General features: G+C 42.5%; 1 protein-coding gene across 5 annotated transcripts in view; it reads left to right on the top strand.

Moving 5' to 3' along the window:
- The window catches only part of JMJD8 (jumonji domain containing 8), a 165,274-nt gene that overhangs the window by 117,667 nt on the left and 25,281 nt on the right, over positions 1–22,326 (top strand). For 4 of the 5 annotated variants that reach the window (XM_069210549.1, XM_069210546.1, XM_069210545.1 and 1 more), the window contains one exon: positions 1,780–1,914. In XM_069210549.1, the coding sequence (XP_069066650.1) occupies positions 1,780–1,914 (135 nt within the window). Of the gene's footprint in view, positions 1–1,779; positions 1,915–2,096; positions 9,470–22,326 lie in introns of those variants that run through there. The other variant, XM_069210548.1, reaches the window with a different exon arrangement.

Below are 22,326 nucleotides of genomic sequence, written 5' to 3'. Positions count from 1 at the left end.
TATCTAGGAAATACCTTAAAAAGGAGTGCCTCACCCACTTGGCTGACTGAAAATGGGCTACAGAAGCACAAAAATCCGGCGTCATGAGGAATCATTTGATGCAGCTAATGGATGGTATGGAACCATATTTACAGTATGTCCTGAACCCGAGGCATCGTTTGTTATCACTCGCTTAAGGCTAGAGACATTCCATCGACTAGTTAGCTTTCCTGTAACCAATGACTGGAGCCCAGTATTGGAGAACCGTCCTTGTGATTCAGTCTCGATACAAAGCACAGTGCATACAGTTTTATTCTGCAAATTGTACACTGAACAGAGAAAATAATTTGTGATACCACTCCTAAAAACATTACAAATACATCAGCCTCGCCTGGCTTTTTTATAGCTGCAAACTCTCCCATCAATCAAAATCTGTCATGGTTTTGCAGTTTATTTATGTGCAGTTTTGAAGGCAGGAAAGGACTTTTTGAGAATATGTCTCCATGTTTTTATATTATTAATTGATGTTAGCTTTTATATTGGATTATATGTTGTATAAGTATTAATTTTTATGTGCTTTTATGGTTATTGATAAACAATCGAATAAAGTATTTTACTACTACGACCATGGGCAACTAGCCTTTTTCCTCCTTGACAGCCGAGGTGGTTTGCACAGGGCCAGCTGATCCATATCTTTTCTTATCCCCTGGTTAAACCTATCTGGAGCCAATAGAGGAAGTTCCTCTGCAGCTTTCCAACCTGAGACCAGGGCAGGCCTTAGTTGTGACTCCTTAATACTATTCTAGTGCCTGACTGGCTTCAGGGGAGAGCTAGCTTCCTGAATAGCAGAGAAATTTGTCAGCCTAAAAGTGAGGAGATGATGATCAGTCCAATGCCCTGTTGTCTAACAAAACAAAATCATTATTACGGGCAAATATCCTGTCAAGTACATGGCCTGCCCTATGAGTAGCTGACGTAACTTTCGATTCCAATCAAAATCTACCATAAGATTAAGAAACTCATTAACATGGGGGTCCTGACTATCATCAAAATGAATGTTAAAATCCCTTAGTACTATACATCTAGAGGTCATAGTTATTGGCCCAATTATAGATGGCCAATGTTGTATAAAAGTAGAGTAGGAACCCGGTGGTTGATAAATCAACAACCCCTCAAATAGTGTGACGTTCCTCTGACGAATTTTAACAGTCGCACTGTCAAAATTATTTAAGTGCCAAAGGAATTTGTACCTCTCTCCACCATACATGGCTAGATTATAAGCACTGTGATTATTTCCGACATTCCAAATGGGTTTTCCAGGAAGACCAGTGGATTGTAGCTCCTCAGTTGTGTCTTGGAGACAAAACCATCTTCCTTTTCATCATTACATCAACCAGTAGGGTTCATACTCAATGCCTTGTACCTTATTTTGCTAGGACAAAAAGTAAGTATTCCCAGGGTAGATTCTGTCTTTCATCATTTTTTACAAAATGTGCCATCCTGTAAAGCTTTCTAATGTAAGGTTGATTGATTTCCTTAAGCTGAGCCTCCTTATGTAGTGCAGCTTTGCCGTGGTTGAATACAAGGTATCTGGGAGCACTCTTTATCCAAACAATAAAGTTACCAATAGTAAATAGCTTGTTCTTCACTGCTACTTCATCTTCAGCTGAATGTGATGTCCTTCAGAGGAAAATGTTTACTGTTGATGGAAGTGTGTGTATTTTACGGATGAGGAGAATGGGTCGTGGGTTTGAGGATCCATTCCAGTCTCGTATCTTTAAGAATTGTCTTTCCTTCTAGCGCTGGTTTCTTTATCCACCAGACAAGACGCCTGAATTTAACCCTAACAAGACTACGTTGTCATGGCTGACAGACAATTATCCACTCCTTCCAGAACATGAACGTCCGGTGGAGTGCACCATCCGCCCTGGAGAGGTAAGAATGTAGACGATTGCACTGAATAATAGCAGATTATTAGAGATGCCCTTCTAAGATTTAAAACCTTGTTGTAAAGTAGGTACAGATAACAAAGGGAATAGCTGTTGCCTGCTGGGCATCATCACTTCCTCAGAAATCTGCATCATTAATGCTCCTGTTTTTGTCTGTTGATTTGACAGGTTTTGTACTTTCCTGACCGCTGGTGGCATGCAACCTTAAACCTTGACACAAGCGTTTTCATCTCTACGTTCCTTGGATGACCTTGCTGTCTGTGAGGCTCTTTGTTACATCAGTCCCAGCACCAGAAATCGTTATTGTCACCACTGGTGCCCACTGCAGTTTTATGCGGCCTGGGAAAGCCCTAGAAAGTAGCTACTGACTATAGCACTCTAACTGACATCCCTTATCGGAGATAATACAAATACAGTAGTCCTCTGTGCTCATGGACTAACATTACATGGGGATGCTTAGAGGGACAGCAGTACTTTATTTCCAGAAGCCTGCGCTTTCTTCTGGGATTAAGGTCAATATGTTTTGTTACCTGACATATCTTTTCGGCTGGGAACCGTAGCTATTTATTTATTTTGAGATGTTTTATTTAATCCAACCTTTCCAGGGAGTCCATTTAAAAATGAAATGATTTTAGGGTTGACAGTGAGTAAGTCAGTCTGGGATCGAGCAGTGTCACTTTACCTATTAATGGTTTTAAAATCAAAACATAGTAGCCCTTTGCACAAGTTCAGTGGCATATAGGCAACCGTTTCCACTTCGGATAACTCTCCTGTGTCCATCATAAGTTATTTGCTGTTCATAAAACCTAAATAGTTCCCACAGTATCCAGGTTCCTAGTTTGTGATGACAAGTCTGAGTAAGGCTATATAATGAATTCAGTGACTATTTTGATGGTGGACATCTATTAAGTATCCTTTCCTTTCAACTCAGCATTCCATGCTTATCTCCAAGGCAACGTAATATGATTTTGTGATAAGACATCAAACAGACAAGTGGTAGAAATGTCCTCTTACCACCAACCTTTCACTTCCTGACTTGCACAGTGAGTCAGCAGCATTGTAAACTGCTAACGACCTGGTAACTATTCACATCTGTTTATATGTAATCTTCATTGAATGATATAGGTCCTATATGGGTTTTAAAAATTAACTGGTTACTTGTTATTCTCAGGGATATTTACTGGCAGTGTTGAAGGTGAAAATTGCTATTGTTTTGACCTATACTCTCCCAAAATGGACAACACCCCTAAAACTTCCCTGGATTCCATGTTTGCACATCTGAATTGGGTGGATGAGGCTGCATTCGTCATGGAAACTCTTGCACTGTAGAACCAGTGCATATCTTGAGAACAGTAGTAAGGTGTATGGAACCTGTGCTCCTCTGTGTACAACCAAATGATCACTTAAGAGAAACAATATGAAAAAAGTGGAGAGATGGGAGGGCTGAAGGAGTTTCATTGATATTGTTATTACTTGTGCTTGGTTCTCCCGAGTCCAGATATGATAGTGTTGGGTTTGGTTGTACGGACAAAACAGCAATACAACAGTCCAAGGGAATGCCTATTTATTTAAGAGCAACACAAACCTGGACCAGTGACATCCCATCCTGATGCCATCCTCCACTTGAGTTGTAACTCTAGAAATCTCGAGTCCTAATCTCTCCTAACACACAAACATTCCACATACACCTAAACAACATTCCACACAAAACTAGCCACACACATTCCCCTTTACAAAACACATTACTTATTCTATTCTGTAAGTTTTTTGTAGAGCACATGGCTGCCTAATCAGGTCCCAACGCTAGCTCAACCACACATGAGGCAGCACAGGCACATAAGTCTAAAACAAGTGTATTTTTTGCAGCTTCCTAAATCTGGTTTCTGACTGTTGGAATTTCAATTCTGTGGGGAGGTCATTCCACAGAGAGGGTACAAGATATGCAAAAGATCTGTCTCCATACCTTGCTGTCTTGATTGTGGGGACTGTCAAGAGCCCACGTAATTGTGAACGTAGTGAACATTTAGGAACATGGGGGGAATCAGTTTCCTGATTACTGGAGAGCCTTTGCCGTGGATTATTTTATGGGCTATGCCAGTGGTTCCCAAACGTTTTCGACACGCGGCTCCCTTCACCTTTATTGGCCATTGCCCGCGGCTCCCCATTATGTCACTTTTATTCGGGTAGGCGATGTAAGCCCAGCCTCGGGAGAACTTCAATTTTTCTCCCTCCAAATAATTGGGATGAAGACGATGAAGGTATTGGTAACAAAATAAAAATATAAGTTGTTTACTTTAAGATTTTTTTTCAATTCAGTTAAGTCAGAAACAATACAATATTAAGGGCCAAAAATGTTTCCATGAATTAGCAACAGTACTTGATCATTCATCAGTGCTTAATTTGTGCTTGTTTCCGCTGCACAGCACCAGCACTTATTTTTGAGGGCCGTCACTTATTTTTCTGCCTCAAGCATTTACTGGGAGCAAAAGACACATAAGACACATATGGGAAAGACTGAGGAAAAGAGAAAAACAAAATAATGTCACAATGGGAGAAAACAGAAAGCTGCAAGAGTGAGCTGAAGGGGCAGGGAGTGGCTTTAAAATCATTGAAGAGGCTTGAGATGGCTTCAGGATTACACTGCCTCAGTATTCCATTTTCCCACATTTAATTGCAGCAGCCACATGTTTAAGAGGAGGGCTTTGGGCACCAGCACATTTTTATTTACAAATTAAGCACTGTCGTTCACACTCACACTCTGCAGTTTCTAAATTATTTCAAAGCCTTCAGCTTTTGAAAACTGTGCTTTCCAAGTTCCACTCGGTCTGTACCTCCCATAGCCGTTTTTCTGGCCTCCCAACAAAAATTGCCTTTCCTTGACAGCAAGACTCAGTAAGTAATCTGATTTGGGCATGCAAGTAAGGGAGGACTGTCGGCCTATAATTTATTTTGGACAATTTAAATAGCATTTTTTAAACACAAATGGGGAAAAAAGGAAAGGTGTGCTTTATATTGAGAAAAGGGCGTCATGACCAACCAGATTGGCCGACACTGAAATAACTCATTTCTGTTTTTTGTAGTTCAACAAAATAAATGCAGAGGCATGGAAACAGATCATGTGCTCCAGTAGTTATACTTAAAATCAGTAAAAATAGCCCTATTACATAAAAGTTCATACTACTGTCTCTTTTTTGGGCGCAAACCATTCAGTAATAAAAATGTAAATATGTAAATGTGATTGTATTTAGCGACATGCTACAAAAATTAAGAATTTTCTTTAACATCAATGGTGCATCATAAATCTCCCCTGCAAGGCCGTGGAGTGCACGCAACTTGACCCTGACTTCTACTAGCAAATTAACTCGGTTCATTCCAAATAAACTATTTTCCTGTTTTTCAGACGGGGCTCCCAGGGGAATGGTTTTGTGAAGCAGAAACTGGATCATTGTAAATAATTCTGTCGTTTATAAGACTCTGTAAACACTGTTATCAAAGCCGCCTAGATGAAGTGCAGGATAAGAGGAGCCCCATTTAATTACCACACCGGTGCTGGTTAGGAGAATTTTCTGAGCATTCCTGAAATCTCCGGTCTTGTCGTGCCCTATCTCTCACTCTAGATTCTCCTAATTATTATAATAATACTTACCTGATTTTCCTAAATTCGACAAGGAACTTCAGGGAAACACGTTGGATGTGCGCACTTCAATGAGCATGGCCTGATCACACTGCTGTCTTCGCAATTGCTGCACTCCTTGCAACGCCTTAGAAGCGAAGGCTCTGATTGTGTAATTCCCCCACGTGAAATGCCAAATTAGTTACTCGCCGCAAAAGACTGTTTACCTCGTCCTAAGAGATAATTTATAAACTGCACATAAATCTTTTAAATTGTTCCTGTCATGTTTCCAAAATGCACGTGGCGCCCCTTGCAACTTCTAATGGCGCACCGGGGTGCCGCGGCGCACAGTTTGGGAACCACTGGGCTATGCATAAGGCTTTAAACTTGATCCTTTTATGAACTGGCAGCCAGTGTAAGGTTGTCAGAGCAGGACCTGCCAATTGGTATTTGGGGATATTAAATAGAGTCCTCACGGCGGCGTTCTGGACTACCTGTAGTCTTTTAATAACATATTTTGTATTTCCTATATGCAATGCATTACCTTAGTCTAACCTTGAAAAGATCAGGCTGTGAACGTCCACTCACCTAGTAGGTGGAGGGAGCCATTGGAAACAATTCCTGAGAGTTCTAGGAATGCTGAAGCATAAGCCCGAAAATTCACAGGCCTGTGATTGCGTACTAAGTTTCTCATCAGTCCAGAAACCCAGGCTTTTTAGGGCCTTGGTTGGTTTAGGACGGTCTCCTCAATGTTTTGACTAGTCAATTTACATCCATTCGAGGGGTTTTCCCCCCACAATCATGACCTGTGTCTTGCCACACTTTAATTTAATGCACCTGGCTGCCATCCATTCTGTGACCCTCATTAGGCACTGATCAAGCTGCGGCTTGGTGAAATTAAGAATGGGATTGAGTGCCATAATAATTTGCATATCATCTGCGTAGGACACAAGGTCCAAGCCTAATGAGCGGATGATCACTGTAAGGAGCCGTACATGAATTTTAAAAAGCGTGGGGCTAAGAGAAGATCTCTGGGGCATCCCACAGGTAAGAGGAAAGATATGAGGGGAGAAAGCTTCCTCACACACTTGGAAGCTTCTGTCATCCAGAAGAGCTTCAAGCCATTTTAAAGCTAGCTCCTTAATTCCCACTTCACTCAACCTTTGTTGAATAGGACGAGAGACGGTGTCAGATGCTGCATTGAGGTCTAGCATGATCAAGGCGGCAATGTCATCCCAGTCAAGGATCAGTCTTAGTTCCACAGTAGCAGCAAGTAGGGCAGTTTCAGGACGGCTCCTGTGCCTCAAACCAGTTTGTGTCGGGTCAAGAATGTTATGGGCTTCTAAGAAGTCAGATAAATGTTTGTTAATATGTTTTTCTAAAGTTTTTACTTGTCGCTTGGGAGAAGAGAAATGGGTCTATAGTTTTCTAATAATGCTAGATTTGCCATAGGTCTTTTTAGGAGAGATTTTACTACTGCCTGTTTCCAGGCCGTGGGAATAGTACCACTCTCTAATGAGAGATTCAGGACCTCCATTAGAGGCAGCATAAGAGTACTCCCACTTTTTGAAAGCAAATCTGGGGGAACAGGATCTAGAGGAGAACCCGACTTGATAGATTCAAGAATTGCCTCCAATGCTTCAAGATCAAATGCTGGGAACGATTTTAGCGAGAAATCATTCTCTGGTTGTCCTATGTCTTCTCTAGCTATGTCTGGCATTGGTAGTGGAACTGGAAGCTACTTAATAACGTTAAGAATTTTATTTTGAAAAATATTCGGGGAGCATGTTGCAGCGTGCTGTTGAGGATGGGAACCCCATAGTACTATAGGAAACTTTCATTAATGAGTTCACTATCTTAAACAGTTTCTTCGGGGAATTAGATGCAGTGTCTATTTTCTACCTAAAATAGGTTTTCTCAGGTCCTATTAACACGTTTATATTCTTTTATAGCTGTTCCATATGTAATTTTACCTCAATCATCATATTTCCTTCTCTGTTCATTTTCTCTCTTCTTAGCAACCTTTTACATTTTAGACAATTCCACCACACTTCTACACACAAACCCATTCCACATACATAAACATTCCACCAAAACACACTTGTGCATGTAGATACCATTCAACAAGAAGATAAGTCAACTCAAACCATAAATAGTATCCTAGAAAAACAGATTCAGTTGATTACATAATCACCCAAATGGGAAGGAATCCTTCTCTTATGAAACATTTATTTACCAATACAGTTATTTTCCTTTCCGCTTTCAGCCAGTCCAAACACAGCCACATCATCTGAATGCCTCTGGTATACAGAATCTTGAAAGCTCTAACCCTTCAAAACAAACAACATATTGCCTGCATCATTTTCATCAAAACATCTAGTCCATCTCGATTTTTAAACAAATTACTCAAATTCCACCCATGTCCATCCCAGAGTTTTATGGCATTACACAAACCTTCCACCATGTTTTGCATGTCAGTCCTCCTTGTTGGACTTTTACAAATATCATGTGATTTCTTCACCCATTCACACACACCAAAATAATACTGCAACCGGTTGTCCTACATTCCGGGATTCCTCTCTTCTCGTTAATATATCACTTAATTCCCTCCTGCTATTTCTATCTTTGCAGATATCACTGTACCCCTTCATTTTTTCTTTGTGTCTTTCTCACAATCACGTCAGATTTAACATTCAGTAGAAGTGTCTCAGCAGTTATATTATGAAGTGGAGTTGTATGCCAAAATTGTGCTATGTAAAGCTTTCTTTGAACTCAACTGTGCAAATGTGCTTTAAGAGGAAACTGAATTGGAACATTTGTGTCACCTTTCATCATGTTCACCAGTCTCTTAGCTTCCGGTTGACAGAAACCCACCCACATACACTTTGTTCCAACCTAACTCAAGAAAACAGCCATCTTTTTCGGTTTGAAGTGCACCATATTGTGTGACCCATGTTATACTGGTAAGCCCTAGCCACTAAAAACACCTTATGAAACTTATCATTTTATTAGTCCATACGGAGGATTGAGGCCAAGATAAAAAATAATCAAGAGAGCGAAACAGAGATAATGGTCAATCACTCTCTACCACAAGACAAGAGAAGAAGAGGTGGGGAACTTACAAACCATCCCTAACAAAGGGTCAACATATTTCGCATCTCTATGGTCCAGCCGGATCCAGAGACGCTTCTGCAGGACCTAATGACTACTAAATGATACAAGGCTTAAAATAAATCCATAGTACAACTGTTCACTTTTGGTTCCACATGAACAAGAACCTCATTGTTTTATGTTCCACTGCTGTTTCTGTTCAAAATGTTACAGCTGCTAAGTAAATAAAATAAAAGATATAGAAACAGTGTGTGTGTGACTGTTGTGGTCCTGTAGACAGTCAAAGTTGACTTTGAAGTTGAAGTTTTTCTATGACATTCTGGTATTCCTGGCAAACTGAATGGACTTCTTGTTCCGTCTCCCCACTTGGCCATTCACGTTGGGACAAAATAGTGAAACCTGTCTGTGCGTTCTTAATTTAAAAAAAAAAAAAAAAAAGCTGAACATTTCAGCAAAACAGAATTGGGCTTTGTTGTCTGAGACATATTTTGCTAGCAATTTGTCTTGGAAACGCATGCACTAGGAATTCTATGACAACTCCTGTGGGTGCTCTTTCAACATTTGTGACTCTTGACCATGTGAAATAATCTACCAAAACTATTTAGTATCTGAATGCCTCTGTCAATACTACAAATAAACCTGTAATGTCTCTTTATATCCTGATCCTTATGGCTGTTACACCAGGATCATTGGCGTCAAACACGTTTTGGTAGATTCACCACTTACATTACATTATCCACAATCCTGCAATTTAATTTACTGTTAGAAAGATTTAGCTGTCTTGCAAGCACTAATAAAATCAATTAATGTATTGGCATTGGGTTATTTTACTCTTACTTCATTTACTTTATTCATTGAAGAAATATACAACTTTGAATGGTCAGTAATCAAATAATGGTAGCAATGAACTGTGTATAAACAGAGCTGTAATGCTGTGTGGGCACAAAAGGGTGGGATATATGGGATAGTTGTTGCTTGCACCAAAGGGAGAGGGGTGAGGCAGGGAAAAATATGTCTATCCCTTAAGTTGTGAACATGTATTCCTGGTACATTCACTCATGCAAGAGACAGTTAGTATACAATGTTGTGCCCCCTCTGATGGAAGATGTGTCCTTCTGGCAGGGCGTGTGCCAGTTATGAGAGGGATGCAAGATCTTCATCGTAGAAGTGGGACTATATGTGAGTTGATGTTGTACTCTATAGGTTCATTTCCGGCAGAGGCTTACTTGTACATCTCTCTTAGCTGTTCATCATGGGTTGGTATTGAAGGAGATCTCTGTTGCCTGAGAATTCTAACTTGGACCATGGCTAACGCCTTGAGATGTATTGCTTCTGATGATAAGACAAGCCTGAGATATCTGAAACATAGTGCATCATTACCAATCTAGTCAAGACCGTGAGAGGATATTCAACAGTAGTGGTTGTTAAACCAAATATTGTTTTCAAGTGTGTGCTGATGGCAACTCAAGATCATAGTAGTTGGAAAAGATTGAAGTCTCGCTGTGTGTATCTACAGCAGAGTGAGTTCTGAGAAAGCTTTCAAGTTCTTTAAAACATGAGATTAATTCGAGCTTCCCTCAAGATGGAGTCAGTAAATTTAAATAGCTCGGGTTCATTCTTCCTCTGTTTTATCATGATCTAAGACATTCTGCCATTTCAGATGTAAAACTCAAGTACAGGTGTAGAGAACATGTTAGAAATAATGACTGAATATTTTGAACACAGCTCCCCTGAGTTGCCCCCATCTTATTAAGTACTTCAGGATCTGGGACGTGGGGAAGGCAGGAGGCGATAAGTGCAATCTAATAGGCAGACAGTGGAGGTTTTTGACACGTATCCACGCCTATTTGTCTTTGAGGTGGAATTCCTCTCTCAGGGCAGCAATTGGCTTATGTCTGTCATTTGTGTACACTTGGTTCTTGTGTTTCCCACGACGAGTGGTATAATATGACAGTCAGTCTTGCCTATTAGAGTTATTGGGATAACTGTCCAACATGCGGAAAAGGTAGTTGAAAGTGGTGCCACGACCATGTTCTCTTTTGGAACCTTTTACCAGAAAAAGAGCTTCGGATGGGCCAGTAAGTGGCTTACTTATTAGTGGCTTTAGGTTATCATGCAGTCAAGGCCTTTTGATTAATATCCCTCAATACCTGAGATTACTCTGTTCGCATTCAAAATGTAGTCCTCAACAGATGCCCTGGTAGGAAGTTTGGATCTAGGGAGTGCCTTACTTTTCTCTCAGATCACCTTATATCCTGTAAAGGTTTAAACCTCTGCAATTAGAGTCATCAGTATGGGTAGTGAAGATTAAGTGTGCGCGCATGGGAGTAAGATGTCAAATGCCTAAAGTAGTGCTTTGGAGTCTTCAGCCTTTGTGTGTATACTTTTGATTGTTCTGTCTTTCAAATGACTGTGGTCAGGTCCTTTAGGGCAAGCAAGAACAATGGAGGGGTTAGTGGGCACCCTTGACTGCTGTCCCTAAATCAGGTATGAAACCACGATCACCTTCATGGCTGTGATCTTGTAAAAGTCGATGGGAATGCCGCCCTCTGCAGGTGCCCATCTCAATGAAGTTGATTTTATTGCATCAGTGATCTCTACTCTTAATTTCCAAATGTCAAGGTATTTTCTGAGGCTGGCATGTATTTGTGATATTGTTAACTGCACAATAAAGTCTTACTGAGAGGAGGTAGTCTCTGTAGCCACTGATGCTGTATATGTTAGCGTAGAAGGAGGCAAATTCCTTTGTAATTACTAATGGATTAGTGAGTATGGTGACTACAGAATGAACATTCTTGGAATAGCACCTTTCACCTCCCCCTGCTTTAATTGCATAGCCAACAGCCTTACTTTTCTATATATTGCTTCTCCTTGATTCAGTGGAATGATTTTCCCACCAGAGATGTGAATATCATTTTTAGTTTGTATTTCATCCCTGTTAGGATTCTTAGGTTGTGTTCTGAAGGATTGTCTCAACAGGCCTTTTGAAGCTGGTCAATTTCTGATTTCAAGTTATGTATTTTTTTACAGGAGGATCTGCACTTACCGCACACTGTTTAATAGAGACATCTAGTCGCAGATTCCTCACCTTTTGAATATTCCCCTGGCGTTAGACTAGATCCACAAAATTTTCAACAGCACTTCTGTGCGCCAGTAATGGCACCACATGGCTTTGCACTAATGCTGTTCCATGCCGGAATTGACTTGTGGAGTTAGTCATCGGTTCCTTTCTTTCCACACCAACATGCACAGCCTGGCACTCTCTATTGTCTCTGAGACACTTCAGTGTTTTTGGTAAAACAAAATCAATAAAAACAACAGTTTATGAGCTCTGTAGGAACTGTCGCTAAAACATGTCTGTGACATATCCCCATTTGGTGTTCCTTGGGGTCATTTCACGACTCTAAAGCCTGCAGTGACTGCTCATCGATGAACCTGAAGGCCACCTGGATAGGTATTTGAAGCTTTACATCACAAAGAACAAGAAGGCACCACATCTAGATCATGGTACAAGTCCAAGGCTCAGACGTGTTCCCTCTCCAGCAGTTGCCAAAGCCATTTCAGAGGCCTGTCTTTGTGGGGATCTAAATCGAAGCGGGACTGTCCACCCTCTCACTAATCGCCTTATTCTGTGGGCCTTCTGCTATTCCACAACAGTTCAAATAGTTCCACGAGGCCCTGTTCTGGCTATTCTATTTCTTGCTGACTCCCTCTTGAGTGTCTGTGGACCCCACAAAGCTAAGAGACCGTCCATTTAGAGTACCAACGGCAGGTTTGCCCTCAGTGCCTGCTGGACCCTCCAAGGCCATCATGACATGTCTGGCTCTGATCCCGACCTTTAGTCCACTCCGGTCCCTGGAACTTCAACAGTGGTGCAGAATCCATTGACACTGGATGAGGAGATAACCATAGCACACTCAGACTCTGAGTCCAACCCGTTCCAAACTCGACCAAAGCTGCCCACAACAATTAAAGCTCTACTTTTCCCTACATGATCTACCACCTCCACATGGTAGACCACGCATCCGTCACTCCTTTTTCGGTAGGGATTTGCATAGTGATTTTGACAGGAGTGATGAGTTCGCTCAGCACTACCAAGATGACAATTGGTATGACGACTTGTAGGAGGCTAGTTTTCTCGTACCTCCTCTCCTGATCCAGCATCCTACACTATGGTAATGCATAGGGCAGCCAAAGTCTTTGATCTACAGCTCCTCACATTGGCAGAAAAGACTAATGTTTTCAGTGAAATCCTCCAGCCAGTGCAGACATGCTCTGAGTCTCTTTTACCTTTTAATGAGGGACTGCAGATACCTTGGTGGTGGCATGGGCCAAACCTCGCTCTGGTCCCCAGGTCAACATACAAATGGCGGGACGCCATCAGAATGCCCTGGGGAGACCCTACTTTCTTCTCTCAGCACCCTTCCCCTCAAAGTTTAGTGGTGCAGACATCCACAAGCAGAACTAACCCCAACATTTTCCAACTACTGCTCCAGGCTATGGTCCCAATCTTTCAGCCTTTGTCCTGGATTTCAGAGAGGTTGACTAAAGGTGGTGGGACCGAAAACCCCCTGCATCTAGCACACCAGATGGCAAATGCTGGCTCTGCAGTGGGATCCTAAATCTCAGTGGCCTAACATCCAAAGGACCTCACCCACCACATTAAGATCTCTGAGAAGACTGTGCAAGATCTGCAGTGATGGTTACCGGAACATGATTGGGTCTGCGGCACACCCCTGTCTCTTCCACACCCATAGTTGACAGTGCTGACCGATACATCGCATTTGGGTTCAGAGTTCAGAGTCCGGAAGAGGCCTCTGGTCTCCAGCAAAGTCCCAGCTCTATATCAACGTTCTGTAGTGCCAGGCCATCTATTTGGCATTGAAAGTCTTCCTTCCATCCATCAAGGGGAGGCTGGTTCAGGTACTCATGGGCAACAAAACTGCCATGTGGCCAGCAATAGACAAGGCTTGGTGGGGTCACAGACGCATTCTACCTTGAGTGGTACTCTCAACTCCTGTACACCTTTCTGCCTATACCACTCTCGCCCAAGGTTTTCACAATAAGGACCGGCCATGTCCAAGTCATCCTTGTGGCTCCGGATTGGGCTCAGAGTATGGTACCCAGAACTCCTGGGCTTGAGCATCTGTTCTTCGATCAGGGTGCTGATCTGGGAGGATCTGCTGTCGCATCAGCAGGGCCAGTTTCTGCACATGGGCCTTAGCAATCTCCACCTACATGCTTGGAGATTGTGTGGAGGCAGCTGAACACATTCAACCTTCCTCCACAGGTGATTGATGTAATCTTGGTAGCCAGGCGTCCCTCAACTAAAACTGTGTCTGCCTTTTGTTGAGACAAATTTGTGGCTTGGTGCAGTACTCAGCAAATAGCCCCGTCCAGTTGAAGTTATCTGATGTTTTGTTGTTTGTTTTATTGATGGCCTGGTATGGCTTTGCTCAGGGCACAGATAAAGGGCACCTTTTGGCTCTTTCTGCTTTTTTGATGGTGGTAGGATCAGCCTTCATTATTTAAGTCTCCAGTTGCTTTGTGTTTTTAAAATGGTTGCAACACTTATTTCTCTCCCATTGGGAAACCATAACATGGTCCTTATGTTTCTGATGTGCACTCCATTCAAACTGCTTCACAGCTGCCCTTTACAGCTTCTTACCCTCAGGACAGAATTTCTCACCGCCATTGCATCAGCATGGCGGGGGAGTGAGCTTCAAGCTTTCTGTGTCAACCTGACATACACCACCTTCTTCCCAGACAATCTGCTTTTCTGGATAGTCAGGTTTGCTGAGAGGGGCATTTTGCCAGCTCGGTCCTGCAGGACTTTCTGGTCTGAATTTATCCACAGACCGACCTCCAAAATGTACTGCTTTGGTATCTATTCAGAAGTTGAAGAATCTGCAGCTATAACCTACCATCAGAAGAACAAGTTACTTACCTTCGGTAACTCTTTTTCAGGTAGAGATTCTATCTAGCAGCAGATTCCTCACCAACCCTTCGATCCTTCCTGTTCTGTGATTGGATTCTATCCATTAATAAGATCCCACATATAGGAATCTGAACACTGATCACACCAATTTGCTTTTGAGGCTCTGCGCCTGGAAATGCAGACATTCTCAAAAGCAAATGACGTTAGGGTGCAGGAGTGGTACCTATATACGCTCTGCACGTCATTTCTGGAGCAGAAGAGCGTCAGTGTGGATCTGTGCGTTTCCACATATCAGTGTGCAGAGGTACAGCTGAAATGGTCCCAGATCCAGTCTGCTGGCTGAGGAATATATATAAAATTCAGCAGCTAGTCTGTACCAGAAAGAGCGTGACCAAAGGTGAGCATCTTGATTGTTACTCTCTTTCATCTTCGTTTCCTTGTGTATATGATTTCCATGCTGCCATAGGGTATGATGTGAGGCAACTGAATTTTCATTCAGTTGCAAGTTTTCCTGAGAATGACTGCACATTTTCTTTCTCCTTTTTTCAGGTTGTCCATAATAGGGCATGTAAATTCTCCAATTCCTAATGTTAGATATCACAAGATTCGTGTCTAGTAAAATCTTGATTGGTGCATGATCTGATAGTCCTCCTACTAGAATTTCAAATCTGTGGACTTCAAGGAGAATGCTATTGTTTACTAGGAAATAGGTGATTCTAGTTTCTTCTGATGTGGGCACAGGAGGAATATATGGTCCCTAAAAGATGACTGGAGTGCAGTTGGTTTAGTAGTGCATTGTCTAAATCTTTGAGTAGATTGTGATAATTATGAATGCAATTGTCTGGATGATTCTATCAGTTTAGTACCTAGTTGAGTATCAGTTTCCATTCATCTATAACTATGAGTTTTGAGTGACCCAATTCCGCACAAAGTCTATTCAGTAAGAAAATAAATTTGTTTTCTGAGTTTTGGGTGCATAAATGGAGTCCAAGATGAAAGAGCATCCCTGCCCATTTGTTTTGGCAAAGACTTACCTTCTGTCTGGGTCTGAACATAACTTAGAGATTCTCAGCTGTAGATTTTTGTAAAAGAAAAAGAAGAGCAACACTGCTTTTTCTCAAGAATGGGGCTTGATATAGTGGGTGCTGATCCATGTTACACCGTCCAGGGGATGATACCACTTTGCCCACTCAGTGTCTTTTGAGCTATTATGATTGTTTCTCGGACAAATATGTCTCCTGCAACAAGACAATATCTGGTTTCTTAGCTACTAAGCATGCCAGGGACTTTTTCCATTTGATGAAGCATGCATGTTGATGGCGCAGGAGACATAGGCCCTCATTACAACCCGCTGTTTTGGAGGTTGCACCGCCAACAGGCTGGCGGTGCAATCTCAGGTATTACGACGGCGACGGAATTGCCGCGGTCGTACCGCCGGAACCGGCGGTTTTCCACCACAGTGGTCCCGGCGTATTTAATCAAGCAGCGCTGCCCAGGGGATTACGAGTCCCCTTCCTGCCTGCCTTTTCATGGCGGTAGTAATCGCCATGGAAAGGATGGTGGAAAGGGGAGTTGCGGGCCTCCTGGCACAGCTCCATGAAGGTTTTCACTGTCTGCATAGCAGACAGTGAAAAGCGCGACGGGTGCAACTGCACCTGTCGCACCGCCGCAACACCGCCGGTTCCATTTGGAGCCGGTTCCTATGTTGCGCCCGTCATCCTTGCTGGGCCGGCGGGCGGAAACTTAGTTTCCACCTGCCGGCCCAGCGGGGATGTCGAAATGGCCACCGCGGGAGTGCGGCCGCATTGGTGGCCGTGCGGCGGTTACAGTTTGGCGTAATGAGGGCCATAGTATCATAGGCTTCAAGCATATTAAGGTTAGGTTGATGTGTCTGAGTCTGTGTGCTCTTTGACACTCTAGGAGAGGGGTGTGGAGGGTATGTCAGTGACCTTCTTCCTGAGATCCCCCAATGCAGATCCGCAAGCAGTCTCGGCTCAGTCTCATTGAGGATTTTTTTCTGATCTGGTTAATTGAGGTTTGAATGTTAATGACATGGTCTTTAACCCCTTGTTAATATCTGCAGTAGCTGCTTCTTCTGTATTCAGTGGTTTAAATGGAAAAATAGAAGTGCACGTAGTCACTCCCTAGTGTTCCTGTTTGCCCTAGAGAAGTGTTGGTACTCTCCCATTAACTGTAATGGAGCAGCGCTGAGAACTACAGGTACTCCCTCTTTCAAATTAAAGAAATGCAGGTACTCAGTACCGTACAGTATCTGCCCATTCAAAGCACTGATATTAATAGAAACCTTAATCCTGTTTATTTGTGCCATCAATAAAACAGATGCCATTGTTGGGGTGTGATGTTGATCTTGTCCATCTGTCCTTCTCAGAAAGGGTCTTAGAAAATAGTAGCTGCTTGATGGCTTTGTTTTTCGACATCTGTTAGTCTTCTGAGAGAAGATGAAAAAAGAACCACCCTGGTATCAGGACCGTATTGTGGCAACTGCCAGACGTGTGAACGTGTAAGACCTTCCTTTCAAATTTAAATATGTATAAAGTCAGATTGTCGCTTTTTTACTTTATTGTAGTACTAGCTGACAGAACAAAACGTTGCCTGGAAGCAATGGAAGTTCTGAATTGACACTCAGGGTGGTGTCCTGCATTTTGGCTTTACTCTATGGAGCCTGAAGTGAAGTGATCATAAAAAACAGTTGACAACCCCCGGGGCACATCTGCCCTTTTGTGAGGTGAGAGCCCTTAAAGGATGACCCGTCCCGTATTGCCTCTTGAGCTACTGAGTGTTAGATACCCACGTTGTCTATTTTAGCTCGTGAATGCTTCTTACGCAGCTACCGGCCTTTGGCAAGATGGTATGCTACTGCAGTAGTACCTCCCATGGGTTCAGGTGGCATCTATGGCAGAGAGGGAACTCCGCCGGATAAGTCAGGCTACAGGTCAGGCTGCATGTGTCGGCAGTGTTTTCAAGGGGCGACTCTGCGAAGCCGTGCCCCTGCATTGCAAAGGTCAACTACAACTCTTCACCATCCGTCTACCAGTTCTGTGCTCTTGGCACATATTCATGCACGGTGGGTATCATATTTCTTGTCAGGTGCTTGTTTTGCATGTTGTGACACAATAATCATGTTACATGCCGAAACAAGTCACTTCACGGTGGAGCTTCTCAGAAGCTAGCTGTTCTCGCAGACGTATCCCTCCTCCAGTAATGTCACTTCTAGGTTGATGACAGAGATGGTAACTGGAGCAAAATGACTGGTCTTTTCCATGTTTGGGGCGGACTGTGATCTGTGTTTTGTTGTTTATAACGGAAAGATATCCAGTGTTTTCTACCTTTTTCAGCAGTTCTACAGTAGAGGATGTCCTCCATTTGTGGTTTGTTGATTCCGAATAATTCCTCCGGGAAAACGTTTTCCTCTGGTGATTTGTTGTAAGGGAGTACTGCAATGCCTGGGGCAGTTGATTCTTTGCATACTGCTTTCCTTAACATGTCTCTGTCCTCGTTTGTTACTTTGGTGCATAAGCATGTGAGATAAAAATTGTATCTAGAGATAGCCATTGGGATTTCTCTTTGTGTTGGCATGGCTGCTAAGAGCCTGTCTATGTTTTCACCGCGCTCGTAGTGCTGATGTTATAGCTACCCAAATCATACTCGTTTTGGGACTTAAAAAGAGGTTAGCAAAAGTTTTGCAGTTTTCAGAGATTTTCTGTTTCAGTATGGTGTTTAGTGCATTTTGCTGAGAGGTCTTTGACAGCAGTTTCGAGTGGGCTTTCTTATGGCTTCTTTCTTGTATATAGTCGAATCTCGCATTATCATGCCCCTCATGGATGCATTTCTTTCTCCCCACAATATTTGCGCTAATGTTACTGAGTCTCATTTGTCCTCTATGTAGTTTGCGTGTCCTTTAAGGCCTGTTTTCCTCTGGCAGTGTATTTAGAAGAAGTGGTATTTCTTCTCCAATGATTGCATGCAGAATGATGGTTGTCTTATCCAAGTACTGGAGAATCAGCAAAGATCTCTTCCAGAATCTCACACTCCACATCATCTTCCAGGAGATCCCCTGTGATGATGAAATAATCAATCCTGGACTTGGTTCCATAAACACATGAGAGAAAGGTATATCCTTGCCCTTTGAATTTGTTTCCTTCCCGACTTCAGATAAGCCATGATCATGTACGACATCTCTTAGAATTGCTCTATCCTTGGCTTTGAATGAATCAAAGGGGCCCATTCTATCCAGAATGGGATGTAGGGGTAAGTCCCATTCCCATCTATTAACAGTGTGTGTGGACTCAGCTTCTGACATTATTCTGGATGGTTGGAATAGGAAATGCGTTCTATAGAAGTTTGGAGCCTAAATTGATGCAGCTATTACAATTTTCCTTAGGATGGACAATTTTAAAACAAATCCTTCCACTGGGTCAATCCAAGATGTCAGGATTCTAAATGTTAGCATTTTCGTGGAAGTAGAGGGTCCTTAAGTTAATCCATTTTCATTGTCCTGCTATTGTAAATCACTCTGCCCACCCATTTTCTGTGCAGTGTTTCAGATTCTTTCTGATAAAAATGAATTCCTGGGGTAACACTATGTCCATATTTTTGGAAAGGAGGTATGAAAGCATATTCTGTCTCTTGGTAAAGTGTGATGTGCCATTACATTTAAGGATATGTTGTTCAGAGAGCAGAGTGGGTTTCGGATGCAGGTCAGGGTCGTGTTAACCATTGTGAAAGGTACTTCTCTACGAGTGTTGGAGAGATAGTCAGAATTTGCGTAGTGGAGCTTTTGGGAGGTGAACAGTTGATGGTGAGCAGGTGGCATTGTAAGAGGAGGGTGAGGTAAGGATGCAGGGGTGTAAGAACTTAAAAGGTGGGAGGATGAATGTCAGAATGTTGGTTAGGTGATGGATGAAAAATCCCTCATGTGAGCAGCAAGTGTGTATGTCTGGATTCTGGTCAGCAGGCAGAACCCCAAAGCTGTGGCATTTGGGCCAACCAGTGGCAGGGGAATGGAGCACTGAAGGTAACAAACGCTCCCAAGACAGGAGGGAGGGTATCCTTTAATTGCTCATCCGCTAGAATCAGGGTGGTGGTAAACTAAAGGAAAAAGGGGGATGCAAAAGAGGGTGATGACAATTATAGTACTCAAGGAGAGCTGGAGGGAGTAGATGAAATATCATGAGTCAGATTTGTTTCTTTGGAATTCATTTCAGTTTTTCCACAGTGTAACTTATTGGGCACTATCTGAAATAACAGGTATGCAGCTTTACCCAATTAAAGGCTTCGAAAAATAGTATTACTTATAAGCACAGTAGTACTATACGCATCTCTGCAATCCTTTAGGCAGAATGTTTAGACTACATAACCTTATTCCCCACGCTGATCCATGCAGTATGGTATTCATCAATATTCAATGACAAGAACTTCCAGATGCCAGTTAATTTCTGTGAGGAAGTATAACGAAGGAAGAGTAAATAAATACAAAATGGAATAAAAGCACAATGTCACATACCAAAATATCCCGGTTTCCCACTCATAACCCTTCTGAGTAGCCAAATGTGTTTCTTTCGGACCACGGTTGTTGTGGCAAGAAGTGGACCATGATGCAATACAGTTACATTTAGAAAGGTTGGGGTGTGTTTGATAGACGATTGTTCCCAGTAGGGATTCTAACAAAGGGATGAGTCTAAGGATATATGGCTGTAGCCGGGGAGATTGGCCTAGTAAGAGCAAGAGAGGCTTTCTCTGTACTCTGCTTCCGAGTGGATTGTTATTTGCCTCTGTTTCTCACCAGAGTAACATCAGTCCTCTTTCCGAATGCTTGTCGGAGAGTCGATGGCCTATAATGTCTTGACATTTGGAAGAGTTAAATGGGGTGTATAATTCTTCAAGATAATCAGTGTTAAGACCCAGGAAACGTTGATGTCTTTGGATTCCAGGCTGTCTAAGATGCATTAAAAGTTGTCAGGTTCTGTGTAATAAAATTATTTGTCATCCTGGGTGCCTTGCATTGTTGAGGGTTCAGAGGCCCTATATGATTTGCTATTTTCACAGTTTCGGCCTTAAAGCTAAGAGTGCTTTCCTTTTCAAGTTAATCCCAAAGGAGAAGTCTGCAGATATGTGTTTGGTGTGGCTGCGGGCTGCTTAGCGTGAACAGACCATGTTTCTAAGCTGCCTATACTATTTGTCTGGCTTATCTGTGTTTCAAAAAGGATGCAATCATAGGCCTCATGTCTGCCCATTTTCTGGCATGCATAGGACAGATTTTGTGTGCCCTCTCGATTTCCAGCTTTGGGAGCGGTCGAGTCCTTCGAAGATCATTCATCAGCTTATCCCAGAAACCTTCCATCTTGTTCTTCTCCAGCTTTTTAGCTACTCCTTAAATGTGTACAATGGCATGTTTTGCCTTATCCTCGGTATACTTTGTTCCCAGTCTGGCACAGTATTCACATCTGGATCTTCTAGGCACTTCTCCATGAGTAGCTGGTTCTGAAAGTGGCAATATCTACTCTTGCTTATTCAATCTCAGTAGTCACTTTTGATATATTCCCACCCTTGTTGCTCATTCTAGACCCCCAGAAAGGAGATTTCTCTCATGATCAAGGGTAATTTCAGAGAGTTCTGCAACAGGCTGCCATTCCGATGTTCTGTTGCTACTCACTGTTTTAGTAAAAAGAAGCTGTGATCATGATTGAAGTAGTCAGTTTCAATTACAGAGGATCCATACATGGGCTCTCTAGTCCCTTAGTGCCAATGATGTTTATATTTTGCTTGTGGCGATGGGAGGGGTTTACTAAATGTTGTCTAACAAGGGTTTAGTCATGCAGAGTTGCCAGTGCCGCTCTCCATGTGGTATTGGAAGCACGTCAAACAAACTGATAACTTGCACAGGTGTGGGTCCCCTTTTTTATGAGAAAGGCTTATGTCTGAGGATGAACATGGCAAATGAGAATCAGGCTTTGAAATCTCTCACATTAATCACTAATCTGAACCCTTTGATCCTCTTCTTGACTAGGAATATGTTGTTGAAAAACCCTGCGGATGTAAATGAGTCTTATTCTTTTCTCCTTTTGCAAGCAATTGAGCCACTTCTTCATCTATAAGTTTCCTTTTTACTTGAGAAAAGAACATATTGTGAGGCCGTGACTCCTGTTTGGGTGATGTGTAAACTTCCAGTCGAAAAACTTGAATGGTTTGGAGAACCCATACATCTGCATTATGTGCTACCAATTGGCCTCAGACTGGTTTGTCCTATTTCAGCTGAATCTGGTCTGGTGAAAGGACCTCACCTGTAATTCTTCAGTGCAAGTTTTCCCACTTCTTTTTAATCTGCAGTACTAGTCACGACTGCCCTTAATTCAGAAGCTCTAATTTCAGTTCTAAGAAAGGGATTCCTGAACAGATGTCCCTGAGCCACCGGAGCAGCCTGGCCTCTAACTTAATGAGGAGATAATGTCGACTCTGTCACTAAAGCTAAATTAATATTATCAAGCAAGCAAATAAGTCACTGAGTCCACTCTGCCAGAATGTCTGGGTTGATTAGGGCTTGGGTCTATTTGGCTTTTAACGGCCACTGAAATCAAGCTGCAGCAGACTGCCAGTGTCCAAATAGGCCTGAATGATGCACGTTGACACTTTATACACAAGCACTTTAATACTTTATGAATAAGATCATGTAGGAAACTCTTGATCCAATGTCTAAGTGGAAAGCACCCGCAACTCTC

The sequence above is a fragment of the Pleurodeles waltl genome, chromosome 10, assembly GCF_031143425.1.
Source record: "Pleurodeles waltl isolate 20211129_DDA chromosome 10, aPleWal1.hap1.20221129, whole genome shotgun sequence".
NCBI classification, from domain to species: domain Eukaryota; kingdom Metazoa; phylum Chordata; class Amphibia; order Caudata; family Salamandridae; genus Pleurodeles; species Pleurodeles waltl.
This window is presented reverse-complemented; position numbering and strand designations above follow the sequence as displayed.